The sequence below is a fragment of the Pelobates fuscus genome, chromosome 1 (genome assembly GCF_036172605.1).
Source record: "Pelobates fuscus isolate aPelFus1 chromosome 1, aPelFus1.pri, whole genome shotgun sequence".
Taxonomy (NCBI): domain Eukaryota; kingdom Metazoa; phylum Chordata; class Amphibia; order Anura; family Pelobatidae; genus Pelobates; species Pelobates fuscus.
This window is the reverse complement of record NC_086317.1, coordinates 202,412,956-202,436,954: the sequence shown is the minus strand read 5'-3', so window position 1 is coordinate 202,436,954 and position 23,999 is coordinate 202,412,956. Positions and strand designations below refer to the sequence as shown.

The 23,999-nt window shown below is 42.7% G+C and overlaps 1 protein-coding gene across 1 annotated transcript; it reads right to left on the bottom strand.

Annotated features, from left to right (window-relative positions):
* Positions 1 to 510: 510 nt before the first annotated feature.
* On the bottom strand, positions 511 to 20,766 carry GMEB1 (glucocorticoid modulatory element binding protein 1). The gene is made up of 10 exons (XM_063453761.1): positions 20,702 to 20,766; positions 14,262 to 14,405; positions 13,780 to 13,859; positions 13,577 to 13,701; positions 12,455 to 12,558; positions 11,283 to 11,437; positions 10,258 to 10,389; positions 9,437 to 9,574; positions 2,613 to 2,735; positions 511 to 1,307 (listed from the first exon to the last, which is right to left on the bottom strand). The coding sequence occupies exons 2-10, from the start codon at positions 14,387 to 14,389 to the stop codon at positions 778 to 780; spliced, it is 1,515 nt and encodes a 504-aa protein (XP_063309831.1). The 5' UTR covers positions 14,390 to 14,405; positions 20,702 to 20,766; the 3' UTR covers positions 511 to 777.
* Positions 20,767 to 23,999: the final 3,233 nt, after the last annotated feature.

Below are 23,999 nucleotides of genomic sequence, written 5' to 3'. Positions count from 1 at the left end.
AACAAGTAAGCGATAGAGTTTGGACGCGCAGGATTACTTGTGCTTTTACAGTCTACTCAAGATTCCCTTCCTTCCACTCTACATTCCATGCATTCACTACTCTTCTACAATTAAACACAAGCATCATATTCATAATCCTCTACTCCACTCCGACACATTTTTACCCGTTTTCTTTTCTGTCCTGTTAGATTGAGAGCTTGGTTGAGCACAGCCCTATTTATCGCCATGTTGTTTTACATCCCAATGGTGTTATCATAAAGCACTGTAGAATATGGTGTTGCTATATAAAAGATAACATGTTGCTGCAGGTTACATTTACTGCATAATATATATTCTAATTTAACATTGAACTGTAAAATATATTGCATATGGTACCACAAAAAAAAAAAGTTGAAATAATTAAACAGGCATTTTAGGATTTAATTTGTGAGTAATTGTGTTTCTGATATGTGGACAAAAAAAAAAAAAAAAAAAGGAAAATAAGAAAAAAACAACTCACTGAAAATTTAATTAAAAAATTATTTTCTAATTATTATTTTTTTTTTTTTAAACACAGTTTCTGTACAGAAAAACACATAGGATAAAAGCATACATATAGTTTCCAGCAGAAGGTCTGGTTTAGCAAGATACTATTTAGGTCCATCAGTATAAGCCAAATCTCACTGTTCAAAGTGAAGCGTTAAATCCCTTTACTGTTATCAACACACAAAAAAAAATCCCTCCCACTTGGAGCAGACCTTTCACAATTTCAGAATTTACTTTCATCCTTCCTACTTCCTAATCATCTTCTAGCACCACAATCTCTACATTGTGTATTCCATCAGAATGACCAACTCCTAGCACCTTTCCATCGCCAAGTTCCATGACCTTTGACCCCCCTTCTGGATCTGGTGCTGGGTCTATCTGAATGATAGTCTGCCCCTCATCACCAACTCCCTCCTGTCCGAGTCCTGCATCCATGGTTACCAACTCTACAGGGCTCATCATCTCAGCCAAGCTGCCTGATTCTTGCATCTCAGTTGTTAGTACTGCTAGGGCATCCCCTGCCCCAGCTTTGCCAAGTACAGTGGTGTATCTCAGTCCACCCAAGGAGAATTGTTGTCCAACGGGAGCTAAAGTGAGTGGTGATAGAACTGTGTAGTGTGGTTGACTAGATGTGGTCCCCAAGGAGCCAGCAGATGCTGGGCGTTGCAGACGAGGTCTCTTGGGTGGTTTGGGGTTGTTCACAGGCATCAAAACTACATTTTGAAGAAGTGGTGACCTACTTCCTTCCTGCTTCCTTTGTTCTTCCAACTGACGTTCCAGATCTATGGTATCAAAAATATACATACATTAAAAGCCAAAAAGAAAAAACATGTGTAAAATGAAATATCTGGCATCACTCGTGGAGAACGTAGTATAAGTAGGAGCACAATGTGTGTGAGGTATCCAGGAATGCAAAATTAGTTTGCTTTGCTCATCCCATTGACAAAGTTACATAGCTTAACTGTCCCTTTCTTACATTATCTGCAGGAATTATTCACAGTTTTTTTTATTTAGCGTCTATTAGAAAAAACATTTAAAAATATCAGAAGTGTACCTACATTATTTTGCATTCAGGACATAATTGTATTTTGGTTACCACCCCCTCCCTTTATAAACTCCAACAGAACTGTAGCATTTTAGGTATTGTTCCACCCACCCCAAAGAGCCAGGATCACAATTAAGATCCTTAGCCCCTCTCATCACTCTGCACAATACCTGGGGCTGTAATGACAGATCAGACTGAGAACCATGCAGAGTTTATCACTGTTATCTGCAGCCATAATACAATAAGTGACATCCAGGAAGTATGCTCCAGACAAAAAAAAATAAAACAAATATTTCTAATAAAAATCCTTAAGAGGAATAATAATGAACTGCATATTAACCTGCAGAGTACAAAAACAGTTGTGATCTTTAGTAAACATTTAAAACATTCTTTATTTACACATAGGAAGAAATACAAAGTATGAGCTTAACAAATAATAGTAAAATATATAAATCGTATTAACAAATTAATACTTTGGAAAATCATTGGGAAAGTCTGCCTTGGGAATAAGAAAAAGGAATAGAACAGATCACTGGTTTAATAACCAGTGAGCAGTTCACTATGGCATTTGCATTCCTAACACTATAGCAGGGCTTGACAAACTTGTTTGGAATCTAAGAATCAGCTAAAATATTAAGGAGCCAGTCTTTTCTAAACTAACACTTTCATTTTCAACAAGAAAAATGCAATTCATAAAGGGACACTATAACTTAATGTAGTTGTTCTGGTGTCTATAGCCTGTCCCTTCAGGCTTTTCAATGTAAACATTGCCTTTACAGACAAATTGCTGCCTTGGGACAACTCTCATGGCAGTCACTCAGATGGCCACTAGAGGCGATTCATAGTCCAGTGCTGCACAGTGTGCAGCATCTACGTTTAGATGTTAACGGTGTAAAATTATTATTTTTGCATTGATTACTGCACTAAAGCTCAGAACATATTAGAATTAGTGAAGACCAAGTCAATTTATTTCAGAAACTAACTCTGTAACAATTCAATTTTTTATAATCTTGTAGTATATAAGTAAATAACGGATGCTCACCTGTCAGTGTGTAATAATACTGTTCTTCACTCTGGTCTGTCTGATTCTTTTTCTGTTCCAGGATTCTCTTAACAACATCAAGAAAGCCAAAGCTGTGTGCAATGTTACTGAGCACCGTGGCATCTTTCAGGGAGAGTGAGTAGAGAGGATCAATGGAAGTCACCCTATTCAATAAGGTACTTAGGAGTCATACAGGTCATTTTATTCCCCTCACAGAACAAAAGTAATTTAACACTGGTTTATTCTAAATGCCAACTTCAAAATATACATGGTCATATATCAGTAATAAGATAATATGGGATAAGAAGACACTACACCAAGCATGTTAAACTCAAAGGCTAACACGGGCCAAATAAACAAGGTTTACGTTTTTGTGGGCCGCAAAAAAAAACAAAAAAAAAAACAACTGGGTGTTCTTATGCTCGTAGGGCTTCAAAGTAATGTTTCAGTCCAACTACCTTGACATATTAAAAAAAGTTTGGTAATAGGACTGAAATGGTGAATGTATGCTTTTGCACAGCCGTTAAAGTATTTTTTTATTTTGTTGATTTTAAAGTCCTATGAGTGTGTCCTTCACTGTGGCCGAGATCAAACTGGATGATCACGGCCAATCCAATGCTTTCCCATAGGAAAGCTATTGTGCATGTGTGTCAAAATGCTGCACGGCCAATCAGCATCTCCATGGGGAGAGTTCAGCACCTCCACTCCTTGACCAATCTAATACACTGCCCCCTCCCCACATTTTAATACACTGCCCCCCTTTCACCACTCCTAATACACTGCCCCCCTTTCACCACTCCTAATACACTGCCCCCCTTTCACCACTCCTAATACACTGCCCCCCTTTCACCACTCCTAATACACTGCCCCCCTTTCACCACTCCTAATACACTGCCCCCCTTTCACCACTCCTAATACACTGCCCCCCTTTCACCACTCCTAATACACTGCCCCCCTTTCACCACTCCTAATACACTGCCCCCCTTTCACCACTCCTAATACACTGCCCCCCTTTCACCACTCCTAATACACTGCCCCCCTTTCACCACTCCTAATACACTGCCCCCCTTTCACCACTCCTAATACACTGCCCCCCTTTCACCACTCCTAATACACTGCCCCCCTTTCACCACTCCTAATACACTGCCCCCCTTTCACCACTCCTAATACACTGCCCCCCTTTCACCACTCCTAATACACTGCCCCCCTTTCACCACTCTAATACACTGCCCCCCTTTCACCACTCTAATACACGGCCCCCCTTTCACCACTCTAATACACGGCCCCCTTTTCACCACTCTAATACACGGCCCCCTTTTCACCAATCTAATACACGGCCCCCTTTTCACCACTCTAATACACGGCCCCCTTTTCACCACTCTAATACACGGCCCCCTTTTCACCACTCTAATACACGGCCCCCTTTTCACCACTCTAATACACGGCCCCCCTCCCATTCCAAGTTAATACACTGCCCTCCCCCAATGTAACACATCGCACACCGTACCACCACTCTAATACTGCCTCCCTCCCCCAAATACACTACCTCCCCCCAATTTAACACATTGCCCCTCCTCCAACCACTCCAATACATTGCCTGCTTCTCCCACCACTCTAATACACTGCCCCCTCCCTCCCCAAATACACTACCTTCCACAAATTTAACAAACTGCCCCTTTCCCTCCCCCCAAATTAATACACTGCCCCCCCCCCACCACTCTAATACACTTCCAACTACCACATCCAATATAATATATTGCCCCCTCCCTCCATCAAAATATTACACTGCCCCCTCCCCAATTTAATACAATGAGCTGCCCGTCCTCCAGTGCCAACTCTGCTCAAGCAGGCCACATGCTCCTCTGGTACTGGGAGCTGGAGTGAAGGGTGAGTGGCTGGCCTGCTCTGCAGACAGACAGGCACTTTGCCCTCTTGTGGCCACCGGAGGCAAGACAAGGACCAGAGAGAGCCACAGCACAAAGCAGCCCCAGGGCAGACGGGCCGCAACATTTCAAGAGCGGCATCTAGGAAACGTTTATGCTTACTTAAATGGACACTATAGTAACCAAAACAACATTAGCTTAATAAAGCTATAGGTCATACCTCTGAAGTATCACTGCTCAATTCTCTGCCATTTAGGAGTTTAATCACTTTTGTTTTTGTCCGTGCAGCCCAAGCCACATCTCCCCTAGCTGAGACTAACACAGCTTGCATGAATAATTGGTTTCATTTTCAATCAGATGTATTGAACTTTAATCACACACACAGGAGGCTCCTGCAATGTTTATCAAGCTGTTAACAAGATGTAAGAAATTCTAAATTAAAACAGACTGTGCAATAAAGGAAGTATAAAAACGATCTCACTTTACAGGAAGTGTTTAGGAAGGCTTTGCACATTACTTGCCGGGAGGAGCGGTGTGACTAGGGCTGCATAAACAAAGTATTTTAACTCCTAAATGGCAAAGGGTTGGGTAGGGGCATGATCTATACACCAAAACTGCTTTATGAAACTAAAGTTGTTTTGGTGATTGTGTCCCTTTAACATGCATGCCTGCATACACAAAAATACAAATAAATACATAAAACATCTAGTTTGTTTTTATATCAGCACTACCTATCCTAGAAACTTGCTCCCAAAACAAGAAACCATGCAATGCCACATATGTCCCATGCTTCCATTATATAAACTGGCTAGAAATGCAGAGTAGTTTTACATATAACAAATAAAAACTCGGGGGGGGGGAGCCAACTACTGAACCGAGCGGTCGCAACTCAAACGAGCTCCGTGGAAAACGAGCATTTATACGGGCAAAATCGACATCCATTACCCCTCAAACTCGACAGAAACAGGCTGACTGCCCCAGCAATCAAGGCAGCAATGGGCAAAAAGAACAAAAAACTCAAATCGGATATGCCACGACCTGGCGCAAGTATAGGGGATCTATGGCGGAGGGCACATGGCGCCCTAGAACCTCACATAGCGGAATATGCCGACTATGCGGACGACCTCACTAATTCTGACGGTCTTACTTCAGACCAAGAAGAGGTAGCCATACCCGCTGCGCGACCGCAAGCTCTACCCAAGATGCACTCAGATGCTGCTCCGGTCACGAAGGCCGAAATGAAGGAGCTGTTTGCGGAGCTCCGACGGGGCATCCAGGCTGACATGGCAGATATGAGGAAGGACATCCAGGGCCTGTCGGATCGTATGGGTGCCGTGGAGAGGGATTCCATGAGCCACACACAACAACTCACCACGCTGCAGCATGAAGTGGTCTCCCTGCAACAACAACACCTGCAGGTGGAACAAAAAATGGCGGCAATAGAAGACGCACGGCGCGCCCAAAACCTTAAGATAAGGGGAATCCCGGACTCCATTCCAGACACAGAGGTGCCCCACCTCGTACGACGCTTGGTAAGCACGATCCTCCCCGCGAAACAGGCCAAAGGAATACACATAGACTGCACATTTCGCTTACCCAAACCCGCATCAGCCCCTGTGTCGGCATCCAGGGATGTAATAGTTAAGTTCCAAAAACGCCAAGACAAAATGGCGCTTGTGGCAGCCACTAGGGGTAACACACCGTATGCATTCGAGGACATGTCCCTTACGTTTTATTCGGACCTGTCCCGGGGAACAATGGCAGGGCGTGCAGCATTCAGACCCCTCACCACCCTGCTCCGCGCTAACAACATAAAATATCAGTGGCGCCCACCCCACAAACTACAGGTGCTTCATTGTGAAAGAACCTACCTCATAGCCGACCTACCGGAGGCAAGAAAGCACCTGACGGCATGGGGCCTCTCACAGGACGCACTGCAGCAGCCCAACAAACCCGCCAACATCCATGCTTGGAACCCGGCCACCTCCGCAACATTTGTCCCAAGAAGATCTGCCCAAGCGGTGCCGTCACCGAGCCACACGTGAAACCACATGAAGATCTGCGTCTCTCTCTCTCCCACTTGTCGCTGTTCCATGGACAATATGGACTGTTGAACGCAATACACATGGAATGGACTAGCCTCTGTAATACATTGGGGGCACCGAGTGATAGTCGACAGCTGAACGCATCCCGGATACCAGCCAGATTAAAGAGCAAGTTACCTGAAGCTCGTCTGCAAAATGGCTGATCACCCAGAGACACTTGGGCCCTTATGTATATGTGGTTTGTTATCTGGTATTGTTCTCTGTTATTACTTTAAGCATTGCCTAACCCATTCCTTTAGTGGCACCGATAGATGGGCATTCTGATAGCACCAATCCCTGGCCCCGACACCCGAGCATATCATGCTGCTATCCAGCGAGGCATAGACGAGTCTGATAGTGGAATTGGTACCGTGTTATAGCTTAGCATCGGTTAGCCAAAAAGTAACTCTGTTTTAACACTTGTGCCTACCTTGAACCCGGGGTACATAATGTAGCCATACTCCCTCCTGCAAACTCATTACCGTTGCAGGCTATGACTACCTCGACATGAATCGCTACCCACGCTTACCCAAACGCCGGAACAGCAGATAGTATTATGCTCGACTGCTTTAATGCCATCATACTACTCTAGGTGTAAGGGGGCATCGTAAAAACCATCACCGGGCAAGCCCACAGCTAATTACCCAGCACAGGGCTCACATGACACTACACCCTCCCTTGGCTCTCGTCCATAGCCTCAAATAGATCGTTGGTTCATACTATCCTTCTTAAGGGTTTACAGGCCAGGGTTGCCTTCTTCCAGATAGCGCGGTCCGTCTTCATAGAACGGGCGCACACTAAGGCTGGGAGCTTTGCACGTCTATCTCACATCGTGCCCCAGATAAGACATACACTATGGTAGGGATACGACACAATTAATGCTTTATCGCCCGCCACGGCACATCAGGCTTGAGACTGAGAGAGACCCAACTTCACTGCTAAACGTACTATAATGTTGAACCTCTAACTCGACGACCCTTCAATACCCTCACTATGTCTCTCAGACACCCATACCGCACCACCTACAACCACAATGACTTCGCTTTAAGCGTCCCTAGACTTGCTAAACCTGTACTTGATGCCATATGTTAGCTAAGTGTCAATTGCTACCTAAACGTTGTTGTAGCCTGTACATTTACATCTTCATTTTAAAGGCATTAATAGTATGAGCCTGCTCAACGCTCAGTACGTTCTCGACTCGTATAAGCCTGTTTTATTATTATTAGCATTATTATTATTAGCATTATTATTGCAATATTCGTTTTGGAGCTCACCGGATATCACATAGATTACTATCATTTAAACCAAACTGCTTAGCTTAACGTGTTTTACAAAAAAAAAAAAACTTGTGCAAGTATATCGTGCCACTGTTTAACCTATATGTATATTTCTGCTACTGAACGCCGTTGTGGCGCATGACAATGCTCTGTAACCACCCGCACATCAAAAATAAAGAATTTAAAAAAAAATAAAAAATAAAAACTCTAGGAACTATGACCACTACAGCCCACTGCAGTGTTTATGGTGCCAGAAGTGCCCTGGCGCTCTCCCAGAGTAAATTGCTCTACTATTTGGAATGGCATGGCATTCATGGATGTAAGCCAAGCATGTCAAACTCGCGGCCCACAATGAATATCTTTGCGGCCCGGCTTGCCGTGAGTTTGACATGCTTACTAAGGCAGAGTAGGCACCTGCTTTCCCCACATTGCAGGTCACTGGCAGCAGCAAGGGAGCTCAGTCTTCCTTCTTCCTTCCACTGCTACCTCACGCGCACCCTCTGTAGTGATGCCGGAATAGGACGTCATTCCGGCATCACTAAATTGCACGTGAGGGAGCAGTGAGCAGCTGGTAGGAAACCTCCCGAGAGAAGATCCCCACTGGACCCCAGGGAGAGGCCCCACACCAGCTCCAAAAGGTAGAGAACAATAAATAAAATTGTGTGTGGTTTTTTTTTATACTGTACTTTTCAAAACAAACCTAAGTTTCTATGAAAATGTAAGGTTTGTGGGGGGATGGGGGGGGGGGGGGGTTTGCGGCCCACATAAACTTAAACCTAGTTTTTTTGGCCCGTGTTAGCCTTTGAGTTTGACATGCTTGATGTAAACCGTTTGAAATCAATTTGACAGATTATTCTGGGAAAACACTTCTAGCATCAAAACCACATGGGCTGAGGCACAATTTATTGATTATGAGAAATCACATGCATGCACAATGTCATACAGTCTTACTGGACTTTTTACTGGGACTTTCATTTGGCGGTATTGTTATTTTGTGTATATGCTGTGGTGCTTTGCTGCTTTTAATTTTGGCCATTATTGCAGTACCATACCACGCTGTATTTTATACATATATCTGCCTATTTTTGTCCTATATTATTAATATTTTAATATAATATTTCATCAATTAATAAACCCTTATTTACTCTTGAATTCGTGGAGTCTGGGTCTTCAACTGAAAATTATCGAAAGCCTGAATAGGCACCCGAGAGCGAAGTATATAGAGCCTAAGAGGCTCCATCCTTGTGAGTTCATCCTCATATGATACAATTGTTTGTTTTTACCTATATGGAAAACACTATGTATGTCTCATTTGTTTTACAGATTTAACCACCATATCTATATCTGCAATAGGTGGTATATCCTTTTTACTCTGTATATTTTTCTAAGTGGGTGTGAATTATTTTAATTGTTTCACAATGTCATACTAGTTCTCCAGTTTTCTTTTAAGAAATTATGAAAAAAGTAAATGATCACCTGAGGGACCTTACACATGTTCGCATTCCAGTAAGAATCACAAAAGGCATTTAAGTTACGCTTTTCATGTTTTAAACACTTTTTAAAAAGGCTATAGTACCAACCTGCCACCTGGAATGGAGAATCATTCATTCGTTGTTGGACACCACTTAAAAGAACCTCTATTTCATTTTGAACCTTGCTGATAACTTCATCCATTAGGCCCACATCAGAAATACCTTTCCAAAACAGCAAAGTCTCCTCTTCAGGGAAAAAAAAAAACACATTCATGAAGTCCTTTGATATTTGTCACTCCCTCCCCTCCCCTCGGTATATTCAAGATACTTAATTGAATAAGACTCCACAGGTAAATGAAACGATTAGTTGAATGTGGATTAACAGGACTTTACTTCGAACGAACAGTCAGAAAGAAATATTTGCAAAAATAGAGTTTTCAGTAACAAAAAGGGGAAGTATAAGAGGTAAAAATTCCAATGAAGTGGGTATATATGCAAAACTTCATATAATAAAAAGGAGAATAGATAGACAAAATATATCCATAAAACATAGAGAAGCATTTGACACATGCACTCTCTAAGCAAAGAAAGTTGGAAGTGGGTAACAAAGGTAGTGGTTAAAAAATAAAAATACAAAAACAGAGCAATATGAAACAAGGGAGGCTAGAGGGCTGGCAGGGAGGGCAGATAGAAGTTCTCCAAGCACAAAAGTGCAGATTAGAGTAACACTAGACTCCTCCAACCCGCCCCCCAAAGTAAATCTCAATTTAAGTTAAAAAATAGCAGAAATGGAAATACTAATTCTAAGAAAACTTTCAGTTTGGCTACTCTGGCCTTTAATTTTAAATTCAATTAGAGTTATTCACGAAAGTGAGAATTCAGTTAGTCTACCAACTCCTTTTTCAAAATTAATCTGTACGCAATCTTACCAGATATCTCTTCTCCTTCTTTTTTGCTTCTATCCTCTCTATTTAGTTGCATTGTGGCAGTGAGACTTGAGCCCCACTCAATTGTTCCATCTTCCACGGTTTCCTCTGACACAGCCACTGTAGACAGGTTACCTTTGAATAGAAATTCAATAAGTAAGGCTGATAGCCCTTTGCTTATGTAATATTGGGTATACCAATTGGTTCTCTATATTACTGCATACAGTGAACATAATAATAATAAAGCCACAACACCAGTAAATAGTTTTATGAAATATATATACACAATGGTGGCATATCTTGCCACTTTTGCTTTTGTTGAAAGGGTTAAGTCCAAGCTATAGACCCACTGCAGTGCAGTGTCTATAATGCCATTAGGCTGCAGGTCTCTTCAAGGTATACCAGACACAAAACGTAATCCTAACTTTGTATCATGCATAACTGCTCACTATACGATTTTCAAAAAGTTGAAGTAAATCCGGTGCAGTCTAGGAAATTTATCTATAAAAACCCTCAAAACCCAACAGTGCTGCTTAACCACACACATAAATATTTAGTAAAATGAGAATTCCAAGTGAATTTCAAAATTAAGGTCAAAATAGCAAAACTGGTCAAAGTATCAACTATGCTTTCAGTTTGGCTATTGTGGCCTTAAATTTGAAATTCACTTTCAATTCAAGAATATTTGTCAAAACGTTCAGGGTTATTTAATAAACTGTTACTCCAAGCACCATAACCACTTAAGTCTATTGCAGTTGTCATGCTGCTTGGAGTCTGTATGTGCAGCATTTCAAAATTCGACTCTGCACAGAGATATTTTAAATTGTTATATACGCTGTATGCAGAGGGAATAGATCGTCGGGTAAACTACACTTTTATCCATAGAGTTTGTCATTTAGCCATAATCCAGCTCTCACAGCTCTACTAAGCATAAGGAAACAATTGCAACAGTGTCTCCAATCAAGTCAAGGAAATCAAATCCATATTCTTATATCACATGGTCCTGCCCTAAAGAGGCTACCATGTACCTTCTCCTGTGGTAGAAGCCTGTACAACGTTGCTCTGCCCCGGTACTGGTGCACGGGCACTGCTAATCAGGAGGTCAAACTTGGTACTTCGGCATGTATTTGTGCAGACTGTATCATGCTGGTAGAAATCAATCTGCCCTGAATCCATCATTTTCCTGCAGAGAGGAACACATGGAAAACCAGTGTTATAATTCAGGTTCAGATTTTGGACATGCAAATGCTCAATGATGTGATACAAACTAAACCCACCATAAGACAGAATAAATGTAGGTGGCTTTTTATGTAAATTTTGTGGTGTTTTTTTGGACATTAAAGAGACACAGAAACAAATGAATGCAGGACAGAAAACATTGGAAACAATGCAATTGTTAATATGGTCAATCTTTAGCATGTACAGAAAAATATTAGCTTCAAAGGGTTAGAATTATTTGGTGGTCATCATTGGTATTTATAGTTACTGGAGTGAACAGGTTGAAAAAAACAATTAACACACACTTTTTAAAGTTAGCACCAAATCCATCAAAATGTAAATAGTCACATGAAATCTAACATTTCACCCAGCACCACATGATGGTCAGGGTCCAAAAAGAGTAATAATTAATGGCTCCATGAAGTGGGAAGCAAAAGGTCAATCGGCTTGTTTTCTACAGCCCCGAGGCCTGTAAAAAAACACAGCCAAATCTGCCACCAGATTGTTGAAGATTTGAAATTCCCGCCAGTCCACTCATCATCACAAATAGGAAAATATAGCATGCAAATTTTAAAAATACTTTTAGCTTATACAAATACATGATATTGAGTGTTCTAGTAACATTCTCATTACTTACGAGTAATTATATTCTCTTAGGTGGTAAATGCTAATCATATTTTTTCCCCAATTTGGAAACATCTGTCAGTGTTTGTTCTCAACGATATGCCAAGCAATTATTTTTTTTCCCAACATGTATGATTTTAACATTAAAAAAAAAAATGATTATATTGTACATTATGCATTTACTTTTAGAAACAAGATGCTGTTTAGAGGGGGCATCTTGTTTTTATGTTCACAAAAGTCACTTCAATCTCATTGTACACTATATAAATGTAAGATCTAGTATGACAATGACAGGATTGCTAGCTTGTATACCAAATGCTAGTTCAAGTTCTACACATGAAAGGGTAACTGTACGCACCTCAGCATGACTCCCTCCAAGCGGATGGCTCGTTTCCAGTCCTTTAAGGTAGATTTTCCAGCTAGATGAACAAAGTGTTTGGGACTGATCAGCTGATCATTAAACTGAAACCAGAGCAGATACAGTATGAGACTCAACCACTATTAAGGGGAATGGAGCATCAATGTCCAAAATTCCTTTTCACGTGAATATATTTATACAATCATTAATGCGAAGGGTGTATCTAAAACATTTTTCAAATTTCATACTAGGGGCATGACTTCTAAAAAGAAGAGTGAGTGTAATCGTAAATAAAAGCCAAGATAAAGTTAAATGCATATCTAAAACCTGTAATTCTGCTGCATGGAGACTTAACATGGACTAAAATGGTCAATGCAGACAAAACCCTTTTGCTTACTAAAAACAGTAATTGCAACACAATTCCATTTTTTTGGGTTGTTTTTTTTTTTTAATCTGAGCCAAATTTTGCATGAAAGGAGACCTTGCTGTTGGAGATTAATACAAGCAAACATCTGTCTAGTTAAATACATGGGGCCAGTGAACCAGGCTGCAACAATAGTATACTTCTGTGGTAGTTGTAGGGATGTTGTAGCCCCTATTCAATATACAAGCACACCATTTTATGAATGGATAGATAGGACATGTGAAAATTTACATGCACATTCACTCACTCAATCAGGATTGACTAAATATTTTAAAACATTCTCAAAACCTGCTATTTTTCCACTTCAACTTCCTAACTATGTATCTTAATGTTAAATTGTGTTGTATGATGTGGTATGGATCATAAATATGAAATATGTTATATGGGGTTAAATAATATTGGATCAAACAATGAATGTGTTTGATCAAGTGAAGTCGTCTTTTTTAGGCCCACCTGCAAATCAAGTGCATACACTTAAGTTGAACAGATGTTTTTTTTTTGTTTGTTTTTGTAGACAATATAGTTATCCACATCAAAGCATTCATATAATTTTACAAACAACAAATATCAGATTCCTGATATTTGCCCAGTCTTGTTCATACACAGTGTAAATCCCACTTTAAAATTATAATTCAGTTCTGAAATATCTTACGTGAATGGGTTATGGCAACTGTACCTCACAGTTCCACTGCCCTCACCTTAACACATTTGACATTTATTCCTGGACAGACAAATTTCTTCCACAGCAGGATGGCCTTGCTTTCCCCACAAGTAATTGGATATGCAATGTCAATATCCTCACTCAGCTCCACTGTACCACCATCTGTAGACCACAAGCATGTTAAATTACTTCATTTAGTTCTGGACAAATGCTGTTACAGGGAATGAAATTGTTACTTACCCAGCGTGTCTCCCATCTTGAGTGTGTGTGTTTCCAAGGAAACAACAGCAGCATTGGTATCCGATACGTCCCCATAAATCCTGTGTGAGCACAGCTGGATTTAGTACAACCAGGAGAAAAAGAGCAGGCGGATCAAAAGGTTAAACAGTGTGTCAGGATGTGTTTGTGGTGTAGTTCCCACATCAGGAGGTATGTAACTGTGACTTTATATCTATGCTGTTCTCGTAAAAAGGACTGCTGCCAAAAAGAAAAAATATCAGTTGGAAAGAGAAGCACAATGAAGTCAAGCAGGAGACTGTCAACACTTTACATTAATGTTAAACAGTTTTGAAAACTGGTGAAGAGATTTATGTCAGCTAAGACCCAAAACCTGTGGGGTGACAAGTAACACAATTGGAGCATACTTGGAATGATGGGTTGGCATAGAACAAAGGAGCTACGTTTTTTGACTAAGCAAGTAGAGTCTGGTTTACAATACTTACCCATGGGGTATTGGCTGCAGCTGCAAGATGACCTGAGTTTTTGCATCTTCTGGATCCTCACCCTCGGCACAATCACTGGGAATCACCACTACGTCCCCCATTGGGACTGTTACTTCTGCATTTGCCATTTGTCACATGAGCAACCTGGTTTGCACAAGGTAGTTCAGTTAAGAAAGGTTTATAATAAGGTAACAGTACTAAAGCAGAACTAGCGAAAGCATATTATGACGGTATAGTACAGCAGAAAAAAAAACAGCAGTGTTGTACTCTAATAATAAAGGAAGCAAAGTTCTGGCCATTTTTCATCTTTGTGGACTATCTGAAAATGCTGGATAAACATCTTTATGCATCAAGATTTAAAGTAGCTCTGTCATCTCACCAACAAATAAATGTTATGAAATACTCATATTGATGGTATTTTTTACTACATTGGAATTTCAACATAGCCAAAAGATATAAGACAACTTTGTCTTGCGGCAAAGCCAAAGGATGACAAAACTTTGAGTTTCCGCCTTCTGTCCACTCCCAAGCGCTGGCTGTGGGAATCAGGCTGATTCTTATAAAATGTAAGACTTACATAGACTTATATAAAACTGAGGCATCTCCAAATGCATTTAGTTCCAGAAGCTCTCAAAATAAGCGACACCCAACAAAGATTGCCAGGCACTGGATTACAGATGAGTAAAAACATTGTTTTTTTTTTTATTTAAAAGGGGGCACAGTAAGATTTTGCTATATTTATGGAGGCATAAGGGGCCCAGGGGGGCTAGATGGTGGTTTTAACACTATAGGGTTAGGAATACATGTTTGTGTTCTTGACCCTATAGTGATCCTTTAATGTTAAATAGATTTATAATTGTAGAATGCTCTTTTAACACAACACGTACATGCTTTCTTTATAGAGTAAGCAGTGTTCTGATTGATTCAGTGGTGAACAGCTACATACTGATGCAAAAGTAACAAATTACCTATATCTTGTGCTTTTAGAATCTGTTCAGCAATTTGTGTGTATGCCCCAATTACTATGCCTCCTTATCAAACAGATTTTCCTGAACACACATCACTTTTTCTATGCTGATGGTTAAAGGACCACTATAGGCACCCAGACCACTTCAGCTCAATGAAGTGGTCTGGGTGCCAGGTCCATCTAGGGTTAACCCTGCCTTCTGTAAACATAGCAGTTGCAAAGGAACTGCTATGTTTACAATAGGGTTAATCCAGCCTCTAGTGGCTGTCTCATGACAGCCGCTAGAGGCGCTTCCGCGCTTCTCACTGTGATTTTCACAGTGAGAAGATGCCAATGTCCATAGGAAAGCATCGAGAAATGCTTTCCTATGGACTGACTGAATGCACGCTTGGCTCTTGCCGCGCATGCAGCGGATGACGTCGGAAGAGGGAGGAGAGTCTCCGGCGCTGGAGAACAGTAAGAATTTAACCCCTTCCTCCCTCTTGAGCCCGGCGGGAGGGGGACCCAGAGGGTGGGGGGACCCAAAGACCCTATAGTGCCAGGAAAATGAGTTTGTTTTCCTGGCACTATAATGGTCCTTAAACTCATGAAAGATAATGCATATTATTACATAGAATTCATATACTACAGGTAGAAAACTAGTGCAGGAATCCCAATGTAATGGATTAGTTCACCACAAGCAGAATTTAAAGTTAACATAGAAATAAGGAGAACATTACACATGCTGCCCTTTAGCATGCATAAGTGATGTGTTTCCACTTTCCAGAAATCCTAATTGCAATTGGCGATTCGCACAGAACATGCACACACAGTATATAACAATACAGAGTCTGGTTAAATATCAGCAAAACAAATTATCCAAATCCCATACAAGGTACAGATTAAAATTTTTATCAAACACAAATAAAATTACAAACACACTAAATTAAAGGGACACTAAAGTCACCGGAACAACTTTAGCTTAATGAAGCAGTTTTCGTGTATAGAACATGCCCCTGCCTCCTCACTGCTCAATCCTCTGCCATTTAGGAGTTAAATCCCTTTGTTTATGAACCCTAGTCACACCTCCCTGCATGTGACTTGCACACCCTTCCATAAACACTTCCTGTAAAGAGAGCCCTATTTAGGCTTTCTTTATTGCAAGTTCTGTTTAATTAAGATTTTCTTATCCCCTGCTATGTTAATAGCTTGCTAGACCCTGCAAGGGCCTCCTGTATGTAATTAAAGTTCAATTTAGAGATTGAGATACAATTATTTAAGGTAAATTACATCTGTTTGAAAGTGAAACCAATTTTTTTTTCCATGCAGGCTCTGTCAATCATAGCCGGGGGAGGTGTGGCTAGGGCTGCATAAACAGAAACAAAGTGATTTAACTCCTAAATGACAGTGAATTGAGCAGTGAAATTGCAGGGGGATGATCTATACACTAAAACTGCTTTATTTAGCTAAAGTAATTTAGGTGACTATAGTGTTCCTTTAAGCACTGTACTCAGATTCCCATTACTCCTTGGCAGTGGCTAAAATATACATCAGCCCAAATATATAGAACAAAAAAAAAAAATGACTGCCTCAGAGTTTTCACCTTTTAACTGAAAGCAGCAAGGTGAATTTCTAGTGTAGGACTCACGTAATGAGGCATGTAAGCTTCCACTTGAATGGCCATTGGAGTGATACTAAAAATCTCCTGTTAGTTAAAGGTGTATAGGCAGTGGTGTATCCTGGTTTTGTGCTGCCCTAGGCAGGACAAAACTCAGGCGCCCCTCTCCCCCCCCACACGACACCCCCACCCAACCCTTCCCCCCCCCCCCGTCCCGCCTTCTAAATACACACACACACACACACACAAATTCACTGACAGATACGCATACACTAGCTAACAGACACACACACACACAGTCAGACACACTCTCTGTCAGACACACACACTCTCTGATATATAATCTATAATATAAAATATAATAATATATAATATATATAATATAATATTATATATAATATAATAATATATAATATAATAATATAATAATATATAATATATATAATATAATATATATATACCGTATATACTCGAGTATAAGCCGACCTGAATATAAGCCGAGACCCCTAATTTTACCCAAAAAAACTAGGAAAACGTATTGACTCGAGTATAAGACTAGGGTGGGAAATGCAGCAGCTACTGGTAAATTTCTAAATAAAATTAGATCCTAAAAAAATTATATTAATTGAATATTTATTTACAGTGTGTATATAATGAATGCAGTGTGTGCGTATGAATGCAGTGTGTGCGTATGAGTGCAGTGCGCGTGTATGAGTGCAGTGCGTGTGTATGAGTGCAGTGCGTGTGTATGAGTGCAGTGCGTGTGTATGAGTGCAGTGCGTGTGTATGAGTGCAGTGCGTGTGTATGAGTGCAGTGCGTGTGTATGAGTGCAGTGCGTGTGTATGAGTGCAGTGCGTGTGCGTATATATTAATTGAATATTTATTTCCAGTGTGTGTATATAATGAATGCAGTGTGTGTATGAGTGCAGTGTGTGTGAGTGTGCAGTGTGTGTGAGTGTGCAGTGTGTGTGAGTGTGCAGTGTGTGTGAGTGTGCAGTGTGTGTGAGAGTGCAGTGTGTGTGAGAGTGCAGTGTGTGTGAGAGTGCAGTGTGTGTGAGAGTGCAGTGTGTGTGAGAGTGCAGTGTGTGTGAGAGTGCAGTGTGTGTGAGAGTGCAGTGTGTGTGTGAATGCAGTGTGTGTGAGTGTGCAGTGTGTGTGTGAATGCAGTGTGTGTGTGAATGCAGTGTGTGTGTGAATGCAGTGTGTGTGTGAATGCAGTGTGTGTATATGAATGAAGTGAGTGTGTGATGCAGTGTGTGTTTGTGTATGTGTTGGTGGGGGTGGGCATTTGATATATTATTAATTATAATTTTTTTGTTTATTTTTTTATATTATTATTTATTTTTTTATCATTATTTATTATTTAATTATTATTATTATTATTATTTTTTTAATTATCTTTTTTTTTTCGTCCCCCCTCCCTGCTTGCTAGCTGGCCAGGGAGGGGGGCTCCTTCCCTGGTGGTCCAGTGTCATTGGCAGTACAGTGGGGGGGAGAGGGGTGCTGGCAGAGCTGTACTTACCCTTCCTGCAGCTCCTGTCAGCTCTCTCCTCCTCCGCGCGGTCTGTGCAGCTCCCTCTGTCAGCTCCCAGTGTAAGTCTCGCGAGAGCCGCGGCTCTCGCGAGACTTACACTGGGAGCTGACAGAGGTGCTGAACGGACGGCGCGGAGGAGGAGAGAGCTGACAGGAGCTGCAGGAAGGGTAAGTACAGCTCTGCCAGCACCCCTCTCCCCCCAGTCTGTATTATGGCAATGCAAATTGCCATAATACAGACTCTGACTCGAGTATAAGACGAGTTGGGGTTTTTCAGCACAAAAAATGTGCTGAAAAACTCGGCTTATACTCGAGTATATACGGTAATATAATAATATATATATATATATATATATATAATATATATAATATAATATATTTAATATAATATATATAACCCCCACCCAACCCTTCCCCCCCCCGTCCCGCCTTCTAAATACACACACACACACAAATTCACTGACAGATACGCATACACTAGCTAACAGACACACACACAGTCAGACACACTCTCTGTCAGACACACACACTCTCTGATATATAATCTATAATATAATATAAAATATAATAATAATATATTATAATATATAATTAATTTAATAATATATAATATAATATATAATATAATAATATATAATTAATTTAACCTACCCCTCAGCCTCCTTACCTTTGGGAATGCTGGGGGGGGGGGGGGTTTCTTTATCTCCCTGGGGTCTAGTGGGGCTGCCGGTCGGGCTGCTGGGCTGGTGAGGGAGCTCTTCCTCTGAGCTCTCCGCTCAGCTCCCTCGCGCGCCGCAGAGTGAGGCTGGGAGCCGGAAGATGATGTCATATTCCGGCTCCCAGCCTCACTCTGCGGCGCGCGAAGGAGCTGAGCAGAGAGCTCAGAGGAAGAGCTCCCTCGCCAGCCGCCCACCCGCCCAGCCCATCAGCCCGACCGGCAGCCCAGTTAGCCGCAAGGCTAACAAGGCATTTGCCCTGGGCATTTGGGGGCGGCGTTTTTTGCCGCCCCCTGGAAAATGCCGCCCAAGGCAAATGCCTTGTTTGCCTTGCGGCTAAAAAGCCCCTGTGTATAGGGATTTGATATAGTGCGCAGGTAAAGTCAGATGTCCCTGTCAGGGAGTATGGTTCTACTTCTGCTGTGATTTACTCTACAGAGAGAGTTCAGCTAATATGCTTAAAGGAACACTAGTGTTAAGAATACAAACATGCATTCCTCAAACTACATTGTTGGAATAAATGTTTAGGTCCCCAACCCACTCTCTGTTGAGTAAAAAGGTAATTGAGCATGCACAGCAAAACACCACACAGCGCCAATCAGCATCTCCTCATAGAGATGCATTGAATCAATGTACTTCTATGAAAAGCATTTACCGGCTCCATGCAGACCATGGAGAGTCTGCACTTAGGTATTGCACACTGTGCAGTACTGGACTATGAAGTACCTCTAGTTACTGCCACTTGAAGTGTAACTAGGCAGCAATGTAAACACTGTCTTTTCCAGGAAAAGCCAGCGTTTTCATTGCTCAGCCTGCAGGATTAAGCTATAGTGGTTCTGGGGACTATAGTGTCCCTTTAACTAATGAGCGCTGCCATTATGCTGTCTATTTAGCAATCTGGCATCTCCTGCTGGACAAGACTGAATGTGGCAGATGTGGCTGTGGGCTTATGCCTGCTAAACAGTTTGAATATTTTCATAGGATGGAACTACTGGGACCATAACTACTACAGTGTGCTGTAGTGGTTATGGTATTTGTGGGTTCCTTCAATAAAGAGGAATCAGAAGATGTAGTCCTTCCTAATCCATTACCCGACTGACAATTGTGAGAGGGATAACAATAGAGGAGGGAAGGGAAAATAGACCATGTAGCTTCATAATCTTGAGCTTTTACAAGAAGCATTCTGGCTGATTTGTCGGAGTTCTAAACATGGAACAATCCAGATGCAGCTCATTAAACTAAGGAGGATAGCAAACGTAGCAGAGTACTTGAACGTCTTGATTATTACCGAATCATTTTCTCAGATTATTGCTTGGCTCTAATGAAATGAAAAGCAAATTATAAAATGTAGGCAGAACTAGCTGCATGGAGGAGCTCCTCTCACAGCTTTATACTCTCACTATACTCTACATTTTGGAATTCAGTTTCCACATTTTTAGCACACTGAGAGAACAACAAGCATTACATTTATACAATTACTCTTATAATGTTGTTGTTTTTTCGCCGGGCAGTGTGTTCACTTCACATATTACGTACGTGACTGGCTCTTAACCCGTAGATACCCGAACCTACAGCTCTTACATACTCCCACTCGCTCTGTGCTACTTGTATTTCGCTATACATCACCTCCCCAGCGCGCTCCCACCTGGCCCCGGGTGCGCGCACCGTCTCGGTTTAGATGTCCGGTTATCTCGCTTTGCACATGCGCAACTGTAGCCAGTAAGCCAAGCTCGGATACGTCACTTCCTGTTAGAAGTGGGTGATGCCTTGTCCAATCAGAAGGCAGTTCTATGTCTGAGCGCTTGAACGCTGAGTGTGCAGTCAAAGCGGATCTGTCACTTTTATTCTTAAAGGGACACTCCAGGCACCCAGACCATTTCTGCCCATTGGAGTGGTCTGGGTGCCAACTCCCATCACCCTTAACCCTGCAAATGTAATTATTGCAGTTTTTATAAACTGCAAAAATTACCTTGCAGGGTTAAGTCCTCCTCAGACAGGCACTAGAGGGACCTCCGGCTTCTTAGAACACCAAAAGAGTTTTAAACGACGCTGGACATCCTCACGCTATGCATGAGCACCTCCAGCGTCACCGGAATACCCATAGGTAAGCATTGAATAATGCTTTCCTATGGGGAGGTCTAATGGCCATTGCCGCGCATGCGTATTAGGTCTCCCCCCGCCGGCTGACGTCAGCAGGGGAGGAGCATGGGCGGAGCCTGACACAGTGCAGAGGGACATAGGTGCTGGATTCAGATAAGTGACTGAAGGGGTTTTAACCCCTTTGGCCACATAAGAGGGAGGGGGGCACTGCGGGATTCTGCAGTGCCAGGAAAACAGATATGTTTTTCTGGCACTAGAGAGTCCCTTTAAGTGTAGGCATATTCCAATCCCCCCTCCCTCCTCCTTGTGTTGCCCTGATTTTTCTTTAACTGAAATTTTGGTTGCTTTTTCCCCCCCCCCCCCCCAAGTTATACATAAGGAAAAGTAGAGACTACTTTTCCTTATTTGTAACCTGAAGGCAGACAAAAATTAAACACTTCACTGCCTCATACAAAATAAAAATCACTGTTTAGTAGATATACCCCAAATAAAAACTTGCATTTATTTAAAAGGTCACTATAGAGGGGCAGATCCAGAACCTAATCTTGAGAAGGACACTGGCAGATTATTTTTAAAGGAACAATTCAGGCACAATAAGCACTACAGCTCTATGTAGTGGTTATGGTGCCAGGATAGCTGTGGCACCCTACTAGAGTAAGTAGTCAAACCGATTAAGAAGAGTTTGACAACTTACCTAGGGTTTGCCAGGATAGGGGCTACAGTAAGGGATAGTGCCTATAGTGAGGTTTAGGAGTTGAAGTGTGTGACGGGTGTGGTGTGTGGAGGCTGCTCTTGTCTCTGTGAGGGATGCACTGTGTGTGTCTCTCCCTCCCCTCCCGGCTGCCACATTTAAGAGCCAGTGAGCCTGTGAGGGAGATCTCTGATCTACCCATCATTCAGTGAAGACACACAGCAGGGCTGGCACTTGGATAGCGCCGGCCCTGCATGGACTGGCAAGTGAGCGCGCGGGAGAGCCTCTGCGTTTTACTATTTTCTCAGGGGGGGGGGGGCAAAGGGCCACCAGTGCACTATAGCCACCAGAACAACTAGTTTATTGTAGTTGCTCTGGTGAGTATGGCCTTTCCCTGCAGACATTTTAATGTACACACTGCCTTTTCAAGGCTTTATCAAGTAGAGATAGATAGTAAGCCTAGTAGACAAGAGTTTATATAGGGATTAACAAACATATCTTATTTGAATTTTGGCGCCAAAATGACGTCATTAAAGAGAGACATTACAGAAAAATTCTCAGTATTAAAAAACACCTTTCTTTGGGGGGCAGAGCCTGGCTGTGGAGCTGACCAGACACTTTCTGTGAGCTCCCTGGCCTGGGCCCGATAATCGACTGCAAACAGGGGCACAAAGCCTTGGATCGAACCGCAACCCACCTCATCTTACTCTACTGAGGCTGGCTTGGGGCCTACAGCACGCAGGGCATGGGAGAGACGGCCGCTCTCCCAGCCCATCAAGACAAGCAACACCCACGGTATCCAGCTCCTCTCCCCCCCCCCCCCCCACAGGACCGGCAGGGGTTATCCCAGTCCAACTAGCTCCAATCCACACTAGCCTTGGATCGAACCGCAACCCACCTCATCTTACTCTACTGAGGCTGGCTTGGGGCCTACAGCACGCAGGGCATGGGAGAGACGGCCGCTCTCCCAGCCCATCAAGACAAGCAACACCCACGGAATCCAGCTCCCCTCCCCCCCACAGGACCGGCAGGGGTTATCCCGGTCCAACTAGCTCCAATCCACACACCTCCGTGGTCTCTGAGGACTGGCACGAACCTTAGCCAACTACAATGCCTGCAGACGGATAGCCACTGTAACATGGCGGATGCACAGCCCGGCGAAGTACACGTGTCTCCAGAGAACCGCTACGGCACTACCGAGCCCCTGTCTTCCCGCTGGAACAAACTGCTCGACAATTTCTGGACATGGATTGAGGCCAGACACATTGCAGCACAAACGCAACAGCGAAAGAGCTGGAGCACCACGAGTACACAGAGATACGATGGCCGGAAAGGGAGTTGGAAACTCTCGGGCACTATCTCGATGAAGCAACCCACCATTCAACGCATTAGCCCATCCGAGCCAAAGGCCACTAAGGGGAAGACCCCAGCGCATCACCCACGCAGGCGGAGGCCTGCCCGCCGCGGGCAGCGCAACACCATTCAGGCCCCCAGACCTGTCCCGATGGGAAAGGACCCGGTCCCCAGAGGCTCCCGAGTCCGTGGGAACAAGATTCCGGCCTTGTCACAGGCCCGGAGCTGGAGGGAGGAACCGACCTGCCCCTGGCCATCAGCCGTCACATGTACCTACCCGGAGCCACTGATGCAGCCCCCCCTGGAGGAATAGGATAACCTGCTGACACGCGGGCTGTCCATTCACCACTCATGAACGGACGCTATCCAGAGGCACATAGGTGCTGACACATAGGCTCTGAAACCCCAAACTGATGCAGACCTCGTTTGAATAAGTATATGGTCCCACACATAATGTATGCTCCTATGATAAGCTCCCAACCATACACCAGCATTACACAACATATCTACTTACAGATACTCCATCTAGCATCACGACACCCAACCTGACACTTATACTTGCATTGTACCCTGCTATATGGCGGTCCCTCCAATCACTGTCTAAACCACAGTTGGTTCATTTCTGTTTGTTGCCTAAGTAAATCGAGATAATGCCTGTTTACACAATAACCACGGAGGTACGTCTATCGTTAGAAATGCATGTTATAGGCTCACTCATCCAAATAATCTTACAAGCATGTCCTCTAACTCTTGTAACCATACTTGTTAAGGTCGAGACAC